Source organism: Bubalus bubalis, chromosome 13, assembly GCF_019923935.1.
Source record: "Bubalus bubalis isolate 160015118507 breed Murrah chromosome 13, NDDB_SH_1, whole genome shotgun sequence".
NCBI lineage: Eukaryota > Metazoa > Chordata > Mammalia > Artiodactyla > Bovidae > Bubalus > Bubalus bubalis.
Window position 1 is genome coordinate 15106570 of NC_059169.1, and position 13682 is coordinate 15120251.

Below are 13682 nucleotides of genomic sequence, written 5' to 3' on the forward strand. Positions count from 1 at the left end.
ATGACTGCATGACTGAAGAATAACAAGAGAAAAATGAAGTTAAATTCCCAAGATTTATGTTTTGATTGTACCCATCTCTGAAATGGGCCAGATGAAATTAGTTTTAGAAATAATTAGCATGTCTGCAAATTACTTTTATGTCCATGGGTGAAAGTATCTATAAATGTGCCCTGTTAATGCTTCTTGATAAGAAAAGGTCGTGTGCTTGTGTACATAAAAGTACTCTCTATATAAAGATATAACACTGGATGATTCTTGGTTCTGCATGTAATGTTTTGGCAGTACATCTGAGCAAAGACTAAACACCCCTTGACATCACCAGGTTTTGGATTTGCTCTATCAGTTTCCATTCTACCTTTGTGCCTGCTTTATATACACACTCCAGAGAGTTTGTTTACAGAACATTATTAAGCTTTGTATCCATGTAGATAATAATCGCCAACCATTGTAAACACAGAACCTTTATTTATTTTTGTTTCACTTTTTATGCACTTTATATTCACTCCAATGCACAGTATTGGTTGACTCAAGAGAGAGAATCTGAAGAGATCCTGCAACGTGTAAAAGGTCCAAGGAAGTCATTCAGGAGGCAGCCGGTGATTGAATGTTTGAGTGGAGACCAAGTATCAACATGACCCATATTTTTATTTCTACTCTGCCTCATCTGACTATGAGGCCTTGATGAAGTCATTCAGCTTCTAAGGTTCATAGTCCTGGCCCTTAAACCAGTTCTAGAAATTACTGCTGCACAGATTTGTTGTGAAGATATAACTAGATAAGAAAACATTTGTGGCCCATTTCTAGTTCTTAGGAATCCTCAGTCAGTAGTAGCTATTACTATCCTTAAGGATGAGGGCATTGACTTTTCCAATAACTTCTAGTTAAGTAGAAAGAGTAACACATTCTGGACTGATTTTGCTGTTTAATTTCTGTTTATATTTTTGTGGTTTTGGGTGATTTTCTTTACCTGTATTTTTTATATTGTAAAGCACATTGTTTATATAAATTTAAAGAGTGAAGGGAAAACAGATTAGCAAATTAGGAGTTTTAAGGAAAGGCAAGACAGAAAAATCTGTCTTTCCAATACGAAACAACAGGAGAGAATATCACTTCCTTTTTATCTTTTGATATCTGGCTCCCGTCCCATAACGTTCTTTCCAGCCCCCCACCCTGTACCCACTCATACTTTCCAGCCCTCCATGAAGATTTCTGGCATTTTTTTGCCCTCCCCACATTCTTGACTATTTTCTTCCTCTCCTTGAGGACAGGGCCTCTGTGTCTTATTTCTGTTTCTCTAGTGTTTGTTGCAGGCCCTGACAAGTTACACAGGTATTAATAATAATCCCTAACATTTGTGGAATCCTTAGCTCGGGGAGTTGGTGATGGACAGGGAAGCCTGGTGTGATGCAGTTCATGGAGTCACAAAGAGTTGGACAGGACTGAGTGACTGAACTGAACTGTACTGAACTAACATGTTTTAACATGTTCCCTGGTTCTCGGTTGGTAAATAATCTGGCTGCAGTGTGGGAGACCTGGGTTGTATCCCTGGGTTGGGAAGATCCCCTGGAGAAGGGAAAGGCTACTCACTCCAGTATTCTGACCTGGAGAATTCCATGGACTGTATAGTCCATGGGGTCACAAAGAGTTGGATACAACTGAGTGATTTTCACTTTAACATGTTTTACCCTCTTACCATCTCCCACTTTTTGCTCACAAGAATTTTATGGTTATCCTCATCTTACAGATTTTAAAACTGGGATACTAGAAACTTAACTTACCACGGGGCAAAGCCTGGACTTTGATTTAGAGAGATTCCCAACTCCAGAATCCAGCAGGAGAAAATCTGATACTGTGTTTACTTGAAGTTACTTGTCTCAGAGCAGAAAACTTAGAATCCTCTTTCCCCAAACAAATAGGAAGCAGTGATGCTTGTTTTCTCAACACGTTGATTTAGGAGTCCTAGGAAGCTGAGCTCAGGCTCTGCCAAGGGGGAGCCTAGTGCTATTTCTTTGAGTTGCCCCACTTAAGTGATCCAGGTCTGCATCATCTTCTCTGACTTCCTCTGCCCTGTGATCTTGTGATCAGCAGCAGCTTTCAGGGTGGTCTATCTCTCACCCATCACTATGGACCCCACCATGAACAGGTCAGAAATGGGGAGATGTGATAGCAACAAGGACTTGCCTAGGAACCAGAGGCAGGGGAGTGGTGACATAGACCATCAGTCCTGGAGTCCTAGGGGGAACTTTCAAAGACAAATACTACATAATCTTAGGAAGGTACTCCTCAATTTGTGATCAAAATTTCAGGAAAAAGCAAAATATGAAAGTACTTCCTAGATGATTTCCTTAAGTGGAACAGGTATCTGAAGTCTGTGCATCCTTTGTGCTCAGAATGTGAAGTAGTTAAGTATATTCCCCAGAAAGAACACCAAGGTGAGATTATATTCAGGGAGTAGCTGCTTATCTGAAAGGACCTGGAAAATGAATTTAAAAACTTCTTTGGATGATACTCTATACATAGAACCCTTTAGTCTATTGGCACAAAGATGATGTTTTCAATTGAGAGATTGCATGTGAATTCAATATTTATGATTGTAGTCTAAAGGTTGGCACAGATCAACAGCATCTTTATCATGGTTAAATAGATTCATTTTTATATTTGGTAGTGTTTTTTGTTTTTTTTTTTTAAATCAAAGCAAAAGCTAAGTATTTTTTTACACAGCCCATTCTGCTCTTTGGTATTTCCATTCCCTGAGTTTTTTTCAGTTGTTGAAGAAGGTGAACCAGAGCTGTTCTGACTTCTCTGATATATTCTTGATATGCTTTAGTGGAGGGCAGTTTCTTGCTTTGGGACTGAAATGATGAGGATAAAGATTGTGCTTTATCTGCCTCGTTTGTAATCCCTTGTATGGTTTTTGTCTTGGTCCTGGAAAACCAGGAAAGAAAACCTGGTTTTCTTTCTGTTTTTTGTTGTTGTTAAGAACAAATCTCAAAGAGAGAAGAGGTAGATGTGCTGTTACTAGTACAAAAATACAACTAGATTCTAGCCTAATGCAATTTGCCCTTTGTTTCCAACAATGAAATCTTAGTTAAAAATCCCTGGAACTGTTCTCTGGAGCTCTTGAGGATTTTACAAGGCTTAAATTCCTTATCCTTTGTTAGTTAACAGTGTGCTTTTCTTCTGAATATGGATGATGACCAGTTCATTGAGAGGCTACGGGATTAAAAATAAAAGGTAGTTGGGGGAAACCAAGATTTAAAGTGATGTTAGGTTATTCTCTTTTGCTTGAAACAGGGAGACGAGCTGCTTCTCAAGAAAGGTCCCCAGATTAGAAATGAGAACATAGCCCTTAGGACTTGGGGAAATGCCGGAGTCCAGCTCCAGCAGCCAGGGATTCAACCTGAAGAGATGAACAGTGTTGGCGATGAGACAGCCTCTCAGTTTTCTTGGACTGCCTATTTATTTCAAGTTTAAGATTTTCTTTCATACTTTTACAAAAGCATTAGGTCAGAGGTTTGACATTTTCAGTTCCCCCTCACCAAGATTTATTATGTCCATAAATCATTGTTGCTCTTCAAACAGAGTTCCTGCTTCAGTGATTCTCTCAGAATCAGCCTTACCATCTATTATCTACTTCCTCTAATGTGTCCTATAGTTAACTTGTGATTACTTTGTAACTCATGCTACATTCCTCAGTTTACTACTTATCTTCCTAAATCTTGCTTGCCCCTAACATCCTGAGCTCACTATCTCTTAAAAAGGCTTCTAGCTATGGTATCTCTAAAATTCCTAACCTCTATAAGCTATAGTAAAATATACTAACATTACAACATTCCTTAAATATTTAACTTCTAACTATTTTAATTATTTCTGAGCCCTAAATTCAGGAAACTCCTTTGCCATAAACATTTTCCTCACAAATAGACTTCAGATAGCAATCCCTCCCATGGTTGCCAGCTGCAGCCTATGTGCTCATTCTGGAGCACTCTTTTGTAGAAGTCCTTAAACAAATGTCAATGATTAACTTTATGAATTATTCTCTGAGCACAGCTGCAGAAGGCTTTGTGCCTTCTCATACTCCTCTCAAGAACAATAAGCACCTTAATATTCCTTTTCAGTCAACTCAGCTGAGGAGAGGAAAAAACAAGTCAGAATTACAAGACCTAACTCCTTCATCCCAGGTCCGTGCCTGCAGGACAAGGAGAGGGAGTTGGGGCCTCCATTTTGTCAGTAATGCCTAACAGGGCAGGGAAACATCAGCAGTAGCTACTCTTTGTATACTTTAGCTGAGGGCAGGTTCTTGCTTTGGGATCGAAATGATGAGGATAAAGGTTGTGCTTTACCTGCCTCGTTTGTAACCACTTGTATGGTTTTTGTCTTGGCCCTGGGTCATTTTAAGCTTCAGTTAGTGGGTAGGGTTTCTTTTCAACATAGTTTATAGTCTTTCTTCCAGCAGCATATGCAAAGGTCCAGTAAGACTGCAGCTTTCAGTCTGCAGTTGTGTTGAAGGTTTATCAATTTATTGCCCTAAATGCTCTGATTCAGAGTGGCTATTTTTGGGTCACACACCTAAAATGACCTTGTGTTATGTTTGTAACAAAGGAAAAATCAATACTGAATATGACACAACGAATTACATTTTTAAAAATATAATCTTTAAACCATGATGAAAAAATAGTTCAGAAACTAATGTTTCATTTAAATTGTTACATTGAATAAGCATGTTTTCCTGACTGTTGTGCCAGGCAACTCTTATTCATTGAGGTTTATTTGTACTTTCAGAAAAAATATACATGGGCCAATAAATGTAGTGTATATTTACATGTAGGTTGTATATCCTACTATTGTAGGAAGGCGGACCCCTTCTAGGGCCTGAAACTGGGCTCTTGTCTAACACTCGGAAATGAATTGTCTGAGGAGACACATGTGCTGACAAAGCAAGAGATTTTATTGGGCAAGGGCGCCTGGGTGGAGAGCAGTAAGGTAAGGGAACCCAGGAGAACTGCTCTGCCATGTGGCTTGCAGTCTCGGGTTTTATGGTGATGGGATTAGTTTCCGGGTTGTCTTTAGCCAATCATTCTGACTCAGAGTCCTTCCTCGTGGTGCACGCCTTGTTCAGCCAAGATGGATGCCAGAGAGAAGGATTCTGGGAGGTGGTCGGACATGTGGTGTCTCCTTTTGACCTTTCCCGAACTCGTCCGTTTGGTGGTGGCTTATTAGTTCCATGTTCCTTACCAGGACCTCATGCAAATGGTTACTATGGTGCTCAGCCAGGGTAGGCGGTTTCAGTCAGTGTGCTTCCCTTAACACTACCATAAATCTCTACACTGCCATGTCCTTCAGTATAAACATTTGTACACTTATTTCTAAAATTAGTTTATTTATATGATTACTTAGAGGTAGGTACTTTAAATAATATCTACTGAGAAATGATCACTGGGAATTAATTCCCAGGTGCTCCAGTGGTTTGAACTCTGTGCTCTCACTGCTGTGGCCCTGGTTCAATCCCTGACTGGGAAACTAGGATCCCACAAGCTACGTGGTGCCACCAACAGAAACAAAAAAGAACATTAATTTGACCCTTATCTGCCCTTGCAGTATGTGTCTACTGTGAGCAGTTTTATTAGCTTTTATCTGGTAAGCGATGAACGAAGAATGAGTAGAAACCAAAGTGAACACCACACATAAAACACATTCACATATTCAAATAAATATTGTTCAAAAATGGCCTGCTGATTTCAAGCAAAATAGAGCTTCAATCAGTTACTATTTTTATAAATTATTCTTTTCATTCAATACGTTTTCATTAAAGTTTTGTTGATTTTTGAGATATACATTTGGCATGTCACAACAAAGAGAAATATTCTTCCATCTAATAATGCTAAGTAAGCCCACATAATTGCCAAATATATCCTTTTAGGCTGACAGTGTAGACTTAAGTGAGAACATGTATTGCAATGGGAAATTGCTGAAGCAGTTTTTTTTTGTTTGTTTGTTTTTGAAATGTGTGCCAATCAGCAGTGGTTTGGTGATAATTAGCAGAATGTGTTTAAGGCCTACAGAGTGTCTAGGGGCTCTGTTTAAAGCTCAGCTTGAAGCAGCTGCAGATGCTGTTCAGGGGCTCAGAAGTGAGGGACTCCCTCTGCTGCAAAGAATCCAATTTTAGTCTCCTAGTCTTTGATGAGCTTCATCTGCTTCAAGGAGTTCCCTAAAGAGAAGGTGAGGGAGGTGACAATAGAGAGAGACCCTGATTACAAAATAGACCTGATTATAAAATAGACCCTGATTACAAACTAGACCCTGATTGAACTTTTTTTAAAGTCTTTATTAAATTTGTTGCTATATTGTTTTTGGTTTATGTTCCTGTTTTTGGCCACAAGGCAGATGGAATCTTAGCTCCCTCACCAGGGATCAAATATGCAACCCCTGCATTAGAAGGTGAAGTCTTAACCATAGGACCACCAGGGAAGTCCCCCTGATTGAACTTTGAGTGGGGTCTTTATGTCTGTGTTCTTGAACCACCAAATGTATTAATGTGTTATTGTTGTTCAGTCACTCAGTCATGTCCAGCTCTTTGTGACCCCATGGGCTGTAGCGGGCCAGACTCCTCTGTCCATGAGATTTCCCAAGCAAGAATACAAGAATACTGCCATTTCCTTCTCCAGGGGATCTTCCCAACCCAGGGATCAAATGCTCTCCTGCACTGGAAGGTGGATTCTTTACCACTGAGCAACCAACCTTTTATTTTATGTTTTTTTATTTTTTATTTTATTTTTAAACTTTACAATATTGTATTAGTTTTGCCAAATATCGAAATGGATCCACCACAGGTATACATGTGTTCCCCATCCTGAACCCTCCTCCCTCCCCATACCATCCCTCTGGGTTGTCCCAGTGCACCAGCCCCAAGCATCCAGTATCATGCATCGAACCTGGACTGGCAACTCGTTTCGTACATGATACTATACATATTTCAATGCCATTCTCCAAAATCTTCCCACCCTCTCCCTCTCCCACAGAGTCCATAAGACTGTTCTATACATCAGTGTCTCTTTTGCTGTCTCGTATACAGGGTTATTGTTACCATCTTTCTAAATTCCATATATATGCGTTAGTATACTGTATTGGTGTTTTTCTTTCTGGCTTACTTCCCTCTGTATAATAGGCTCCAGTTTCATCCACCTCATTAGAACTGATTCAAATGAATTCTTTTTAATGGCTGAGTAATACTCCATTGTGTATATGTACCCCAGCTTTCTTATCCATTCATCTGCTGATGGACATCTAGGTTGCTTCCATGTCCTGGCTATTATAAACAGTGCTGCGATGAACATTGGAGTACATGTGTCTCTTTCCCTTCCAGTTTCCTCAGTGTGTATGCCCAGCAGTGGGATTGCTGGATCATAAGGCAGTTCTATTTCCAGTTTTTTAAGGAATCTCCACACTGTTCTCCATAGTGGCTGTACTAGTTTGCATTCCCACCAACAGTGTAAGAGGGTTCCCTTTTCTCCACACCCTCTCCAGCATTTATTGCTTGTAGACTTTTGGATAGCAGCCATTCTGACTGGCATGAAATGGTACCTCATAGTGGTTTTGATTTGCATTTCTCTGATAATGAGTGATGTTGAGCATCTTTTTATGTGTTTGTTAGCCATCTGTATGTCTTCTTTGGAGAAATATCTATTTAGTGCTTTGGCCCATTTTTTTGATTGGGTCATTTATTTTTCTGGAGTTGAGCTGTAGGAGTTGCTTGTATATTTTTGAGATTAGTTGTTTGTCAGTTGCTTCATTTGCTATTATTTTCGCCCATTCTGAAGGCTGCCTTTTCACCTTGCTAATAGTTTCCTTTGATGTACAGAAGCTTTTAAGTTTAATTAGGTCCCATTTGTTTATTCTTGCTTTTATTTCCAATATTCTGGGAGGTGGGTCATAGAGGATCCTGCTGTGATGTATGTCAGAGAGTGTTTTGCCTATGTTCTCCTCTAGGAGTTGTATAGTTTCTGGTCTTACATTGAGATCTTTAATCCATTTTGAGTTTATTTTTGTGTATTGTGTTAGAAAGTGTTCTAGTTTCATTCTTTTACAAGTGGTTGACCAGAGACATCTCATAACTCATTACTGGACACTTCATTGCACTCCAGAGAGAAGAAATACAGCTCCACCCACCAGAACACAGACACAAGCTTCCCTAACCAGGAAACCTTGACAAGCCACCAACCTTTTAAAAAACAAAGCAATTTAATATTTTTCATAAATTAGCTTAGGTAACACCTCTCTCAGAGAAGGCAGTGGCACCCCACTCCAGTACTCTTGCCTAGAAAATCCCATGGATGGAGGAGCCTGGTGGGCTGCAGGCCATGGCGTCGTGAAGAGTCAGACACAACTGAGCGACTTCACTTTCCCTTTTCACTTTCATGCATTGGAGAAGGCAATGGCACCCCACTCCAGTGTTCTTGCCTGGAGAATCCCAGGGATGGGGGAGCCTGGCAGACTGCTGTCTCTGGGGTCACACAGAGTTGGACACGACTGAAGCAACTTAGCAGCAGCAACACCTCTCTAGAGTGTGCTTTGAAAACCAGATGGCACTTTATCAAACCCTAGACCTCTTATGGGATGTGAATTTGCCCTTTGAAAGGAGCCTGAAGAAAAAAATGTTCAGGTCACAGAAGCTATGATGGGCAAAGAAACATTCTTGTAGTTATAATCAAAAAGGCCTGGTCTCTCTTCTCCTGACTGGGCTCAAAGCTGGTTCCTTTAGGTGACCTCTTTCAGTCCCTTTATCTCCTCAAACACTAGTTCTCAAAGAGTCTCTCATCTTGAGCCCAGAGCAGAATCCTGTCCATAGTTTAGGTTCCTGGGGGAAAGTAGAGGAGAGTCAGAAAAGAGGGATGAATATTGGGCACCAGCCTCCCCTTCCTTGGCCATGTCATTTGTGTAAATCTCATGGAAATAGCTAAAAGAAAAGAAATCATCTGGCTTGTTACAATCTTAGAGTTGAAAATTAGAAAGAGTAACAACTTGTTGTTTTTTAAATCTGAGGCAGAGTGGTGTTCCTCTGATCAGGAACTCTTAACATGCTTAGACGGTTGTTTATACTTTGACCCTAAATTCAAGTTTTAAAGAAATCTTACATTTGGTCTCAGGATTTTTCAGTTCAAGTCACTAATTTTGACATGTTACATGGCCACTCATTTTCATTGCTTTTTGGGGTATATCAGCCACTTAATCAACCTTCTGTAAATGAAGGTTAAAGTTAAATGTCTTTTAAATTTTAGATTTTGCTTAGGGATAGATCTTTTTTTTGGCGGCACACCGTATGTTTTCTGCATCCATTTCTCTCTCACCAGACTTGAAACAAAGACAACAGGGAAGGAAGGTAGAGGAGGCTGTGTAATTCTTCTTCATGGCTGGGGAAAAGCAGTCTGTCTTCTTCATGTTTCTTCTCAGGCTTTTATGAAGTGAGGAGGAACAGTGCCGTTTGAGGCTGGTGATTGTGAGCAGTTCCAGGCACTTGTGGAAGAGTCAGATTTCCTCTTGTTCTCACACCCCCTTGTTCTGTGCCATTCACTGAAAGGAGCCAATTGCACTCTTCTCTGTTGCTCGTATTCTGTGGCCTGGCTTATTAGAGCCTTCCAGAAGAAAATTTAAATGGCTTACATGAGCTTATGTATAAGATTCTCTCCTGAAACCCAGAAAGATATTTTATTTCCAGAGTAATTTACTTCTGGCTCCTCCTAAAGTAGATGAATAGGAAGAACTATTTACATTAAAATAATTTTATTATGACACAGGTCACAATAGGTTTCAGGTCATCCTGACCTTGCAGTTAGTAATGAGGTTCTGTGAGGCAGGTCATCTGACACATAGGTGAGAGAAGTGGGGACCAGCTGATGCAGACTCAAAGGTGATCTCTACATGGACAGAGGAGCCTTCAGTTCAGTTCAGTTGCTCAGTTGTGTCTGCCTCTTTGAGACCCCATGGACTGCAGCACACCAGGCTTCCCTGTCCATCACCAACTTCTGAAGCTTGCTCAAACTCATGTCCATCGAGCTGGTGATGCCATCCAACCATCTCATCCTCTGTCATCTCCTTCTCCTCTTGCCTTCAATCTTTCCCAGCTCTTTTCCCAGATCATTTCCAAGGAGTTCTTCTCATCAGGTGACCAAAGTATTGGTTTCAGCTTCACCATCGGTACTTCCAGTGAACATTCAGGACTGATTTCCCTTAGGATGGACTGGTTTGATCTCTTTGCAGTCCAAAGGACTCTCAAGAGTCTTCTCTAACACCACAGTTCAAAAGCATCAATTCTTCAGCTCTAAGAGAAGACTTGTTGCTGCTGCTGCTGCTAAGTCACTTCAGTCGTGTCTGACTCTGTGCGATCCCATTGACGGCAGCCCAGCAGGCTCCCCTGTCCCTGGGATTCTCCAGGCAAGAACACTGGAATGGCTTGCCATTTCCTTTTCCAAAGCATGAAAGTGAAAAGTGAAAGTGAAGGCACTCAGTCGTGTCTGACTCTGTGTGACCCCATCGACAGCAGCCCACCAGGCTCCCCCGTCCATGGAATTTTCCAGGCAAGAACACTGGAGTGGGGTGCCATTGCCTTCTCCGAAGAGAAGCCTTAGGCCCCAGTAATTGACATTCTCTTTGCATGTGTGGAGATGTTTCATTCACAGATGTGGAAAGATTCCTGATCCTGGGAAGACTGTTTTACCAGTAGAGAAAATAGCCTGATCTTTATTCTTCAGTGCCAATGTGAAACTATTTAATAGTTCTGCTTTGAGACACAAACCTGAAAGGTTATGGCTGTGAGCTGTGAACGGTGCCCGTATTCTTGGTCTCCAGAGGAGAGAATTTCAATCTAGGACCAAAGACAACCACTTTTGACCACTCTGAGCTTTTGTGTAGCAAAGTTGTTTTTTTTTGTTTGTTTTTTTTTTTGTTTGTTTGTTTTTTTTTGTTTGTTTTTTTTTTTTGTTTTTAACATAACAGGGATAGAGAAAGCTTCCAGCAAAAGGTGCTGGAAGGGCGGGCCTAGGAGAGTAAGTACCCCCTTGCTAGTATTTAGCAAGGCATTATATATTGTTCAGTTCAGTTCAGTTCAGTCACTCAGTCATGTCCGACTCTTTGCGACCCCATGAATCGCAGCACACCAGGCCTCCCTGTCCATCACCAACTCCTGGAATTCACTCAGACTCACGTCCATCGAGTCAGTGATGCCATCCAGCCATCTCATCCTCTGTTGTCCCCTTCTCCTCCTGCCCCCAATCCCTCCTAGCATCAGAGTCTTTTCCAATGAGTCAACTCTTCGCATGAGGTGGCCAAAGTACTGGAGTTTCAGCTTTAGCATCATTCCTTTCAAAGAAATCCCAGGGCTGATCTCCTTCAGAATGGACTTGTTGGATCTCCTTGCAGTCCAAGGACTCTCAAGAGTCTTCTCCAACACCACAGTTCAAAAGCATCAATTCTTCGGTGCTCAACCTTCTTCACAGTCCAAGTCTCACATCCATACATGACCACAGGAAAAACCATGAGATGCTAATCATAGATAAAAGAAACACAAGGCTGGCTGATAGAACTGCACCAGGCTCCTCTCCCATAACATACATTCTGAGATAGCATCTGCAGGAGGGGAGCAGTCTCCCACTGAAGTATCTCTGGGTGAGATAAATTATATCCATTATAGCAGCTGACATTAGTTTTTAAAGAAAAGCAGGTTTCTAAGAAAGATAGATTGTCTCATTAACATAGCTTAGGACAGGATATTTCCTTGAGCAAGATACACAATTTTGCTGAGCAGATATTAGCTGGAGGTTTGAAAAAGTTAGTTTCAGATAGTCCCCATAGCAACACAGGGTTTGAGAAATCTCCTGCTATGCCAAGGAATGTGCCTTTTTGCCTTCTCCCTATCTTTGGGGACCCTGACCTCCATACCTGCCTGACTATTAACCCTTTCAAACCTCAACTAATCATGCTCTTGGTATTTCCTAGTATCACACCAGAATTGACAATTTATCTAGTGCTGTTGGTATAAAATTTCTCAAATAATTATATGCTTATTTTTTTTTTAATTAAGTAGGTATTACCAGTGAGGCATTAAAAAAGTCAAATCTTCCTTTCTCTTCTTCAGGTTTTTCTTAAGGTGACACACCTCAGCACTTTCTTTTGTTAGTGTTCAATGGTCCAGAGGATATTTTGCAGCACAGTTTATACAACTGAAAATTATTTTAGAGATACTGTTTTTGTAAATGGGCATTTACAACCTTTTATTAAAGATTACAGTGAATTTTGATTTTGTTCATTTTAATTCTGTAAGTACTGGAATAAAATGGATAAAGTTGACTGATAACATTTACTATTTTGGGTTATTTAGGAACCTGTTTTATTCACGGGAACAATGAGGAAAAATCTGGATCCTTTTAATGAACATACAGATAAGGAACTGTGGAATGCCTTAGAAGAGGTAATTTATTAAATGTTATTAGTTTGTTAGCATCAGTATATGTGTGTGTACATTTATAGCACTGCAGGCAATTAAAGGGGAGCTTATCCATGTAACTGATTTTGTTTACCTCCTAGCAGAACATTGATGATCTGTGTATTGATTTTGATGAAAAGCAAGAATATAATGCATCATATTTCCACTGTAGATTTTCCCTTAGAATCCAAAGCAACTAAACCCATTACCTTGTCTTTGTGTTGTGTTGTGTTCAGTTCCAAAGCTGTGTTTGACTATTTGGGACTTCATGGACTCCAACATGCTAGGCCTCCCTGTCCTTCACTATCTTCCAAAGTTTGTCCAAGTTCATATCCATTGCATCAATGATGCCATCCAGCCATCTCATCCTCTGATGCCCTCTTCTGCTCTCAGTCTTTCCCAGCATCAGGGACTTTTCCAATGAGTTGGCTGTTTGCATCAAGTGCCCAAAATACTGGGGCTTCATCTTCAGCATCAGTCCTTCCAATGAGTATTCAGGGTTGATTTCCCTTAAGATTGACTGGTTTGATCTCCTTGCTGTCCAAGGAGTCTTCTCTAGTACCACAGTTTGAAGACATTGATTCTTTGGTGCTCTACTTTCCTTACAGTCCAGCTCTCACAACCATATGTGACCACTGGGAAGACCATAGCTTTGACTATAGCAGAGCACTAAACTAGATTTTTAAATTGTGGGTTCAAATTCTATTGGTTACCTAGTGAATTTATTACCCTAATTACCCTGTAATATTCATTTTACTCCTCAGATATTAGGGAACATCTACTAAGTAAACACAATAATAGCTTTTCATTATTAACTGAGAGAGAAATGAGATCATACTACTAAAATAGTGTGATGTTTCATAAGTGTTTATAAGGGTAAATTATACAGTTGGAATGTGATAATAATTATATATTGACTGCTATTTTAATCCTGCAGAGTAAATGCAAGTAACAGAACCCTGGAGCTTTTGTGACGTTTTTATAGTTTTAAGTTCATTTCTAGAAGATGTTCTATTTGTGTAGTGTTTCCCTTTGGACTACTTCTTTGAATCTCCTCATCATTTCATGAAATGGATTTTGAGTGTTAAGATGTTGTTAGTTGGTATATTTTAATATAAATTATTTTCTGCATTTGCCCCAGTTTTGTAAATTGATTCTAAGCTACCCTTGGCAGAAAATGTATCTCCACCGTTAAACTATAGACAGA

The 13682-nt window shown here is 40.2% G+C and overlaps 2 protein-coding genes across 2 annotated transcripts in view; both read left to right on the forward strand.

Moving 5' to 3' along the window:
• The window catches only part of LOC123328868 (ATP-binding cassette sub-family C member 4), a gene marked incomplete in the record, with an annotated part of 1148417 nt that overhangs the window by 359924 nt on the left and 774811 nt on the right, over positions 1–13682 (forward strand).
• Positions 1–13682, forward strand: part of LOC123464824 (ATP-binding cassette sub-family C member 4-like) — a 113079-nt gene that overhangs the window by 71870 nt on the left and 27527 nt on the right. The window contains exon 10 of the mRNA XM_045162440.1: positions 12371–12460. Coding sequence (XP_045018375.1) covers positions 12371–12460 — 90 coding nt within the window. The remainder of the gene's footprint in view (positions 1–12370; positions 12461–13682) is intronic.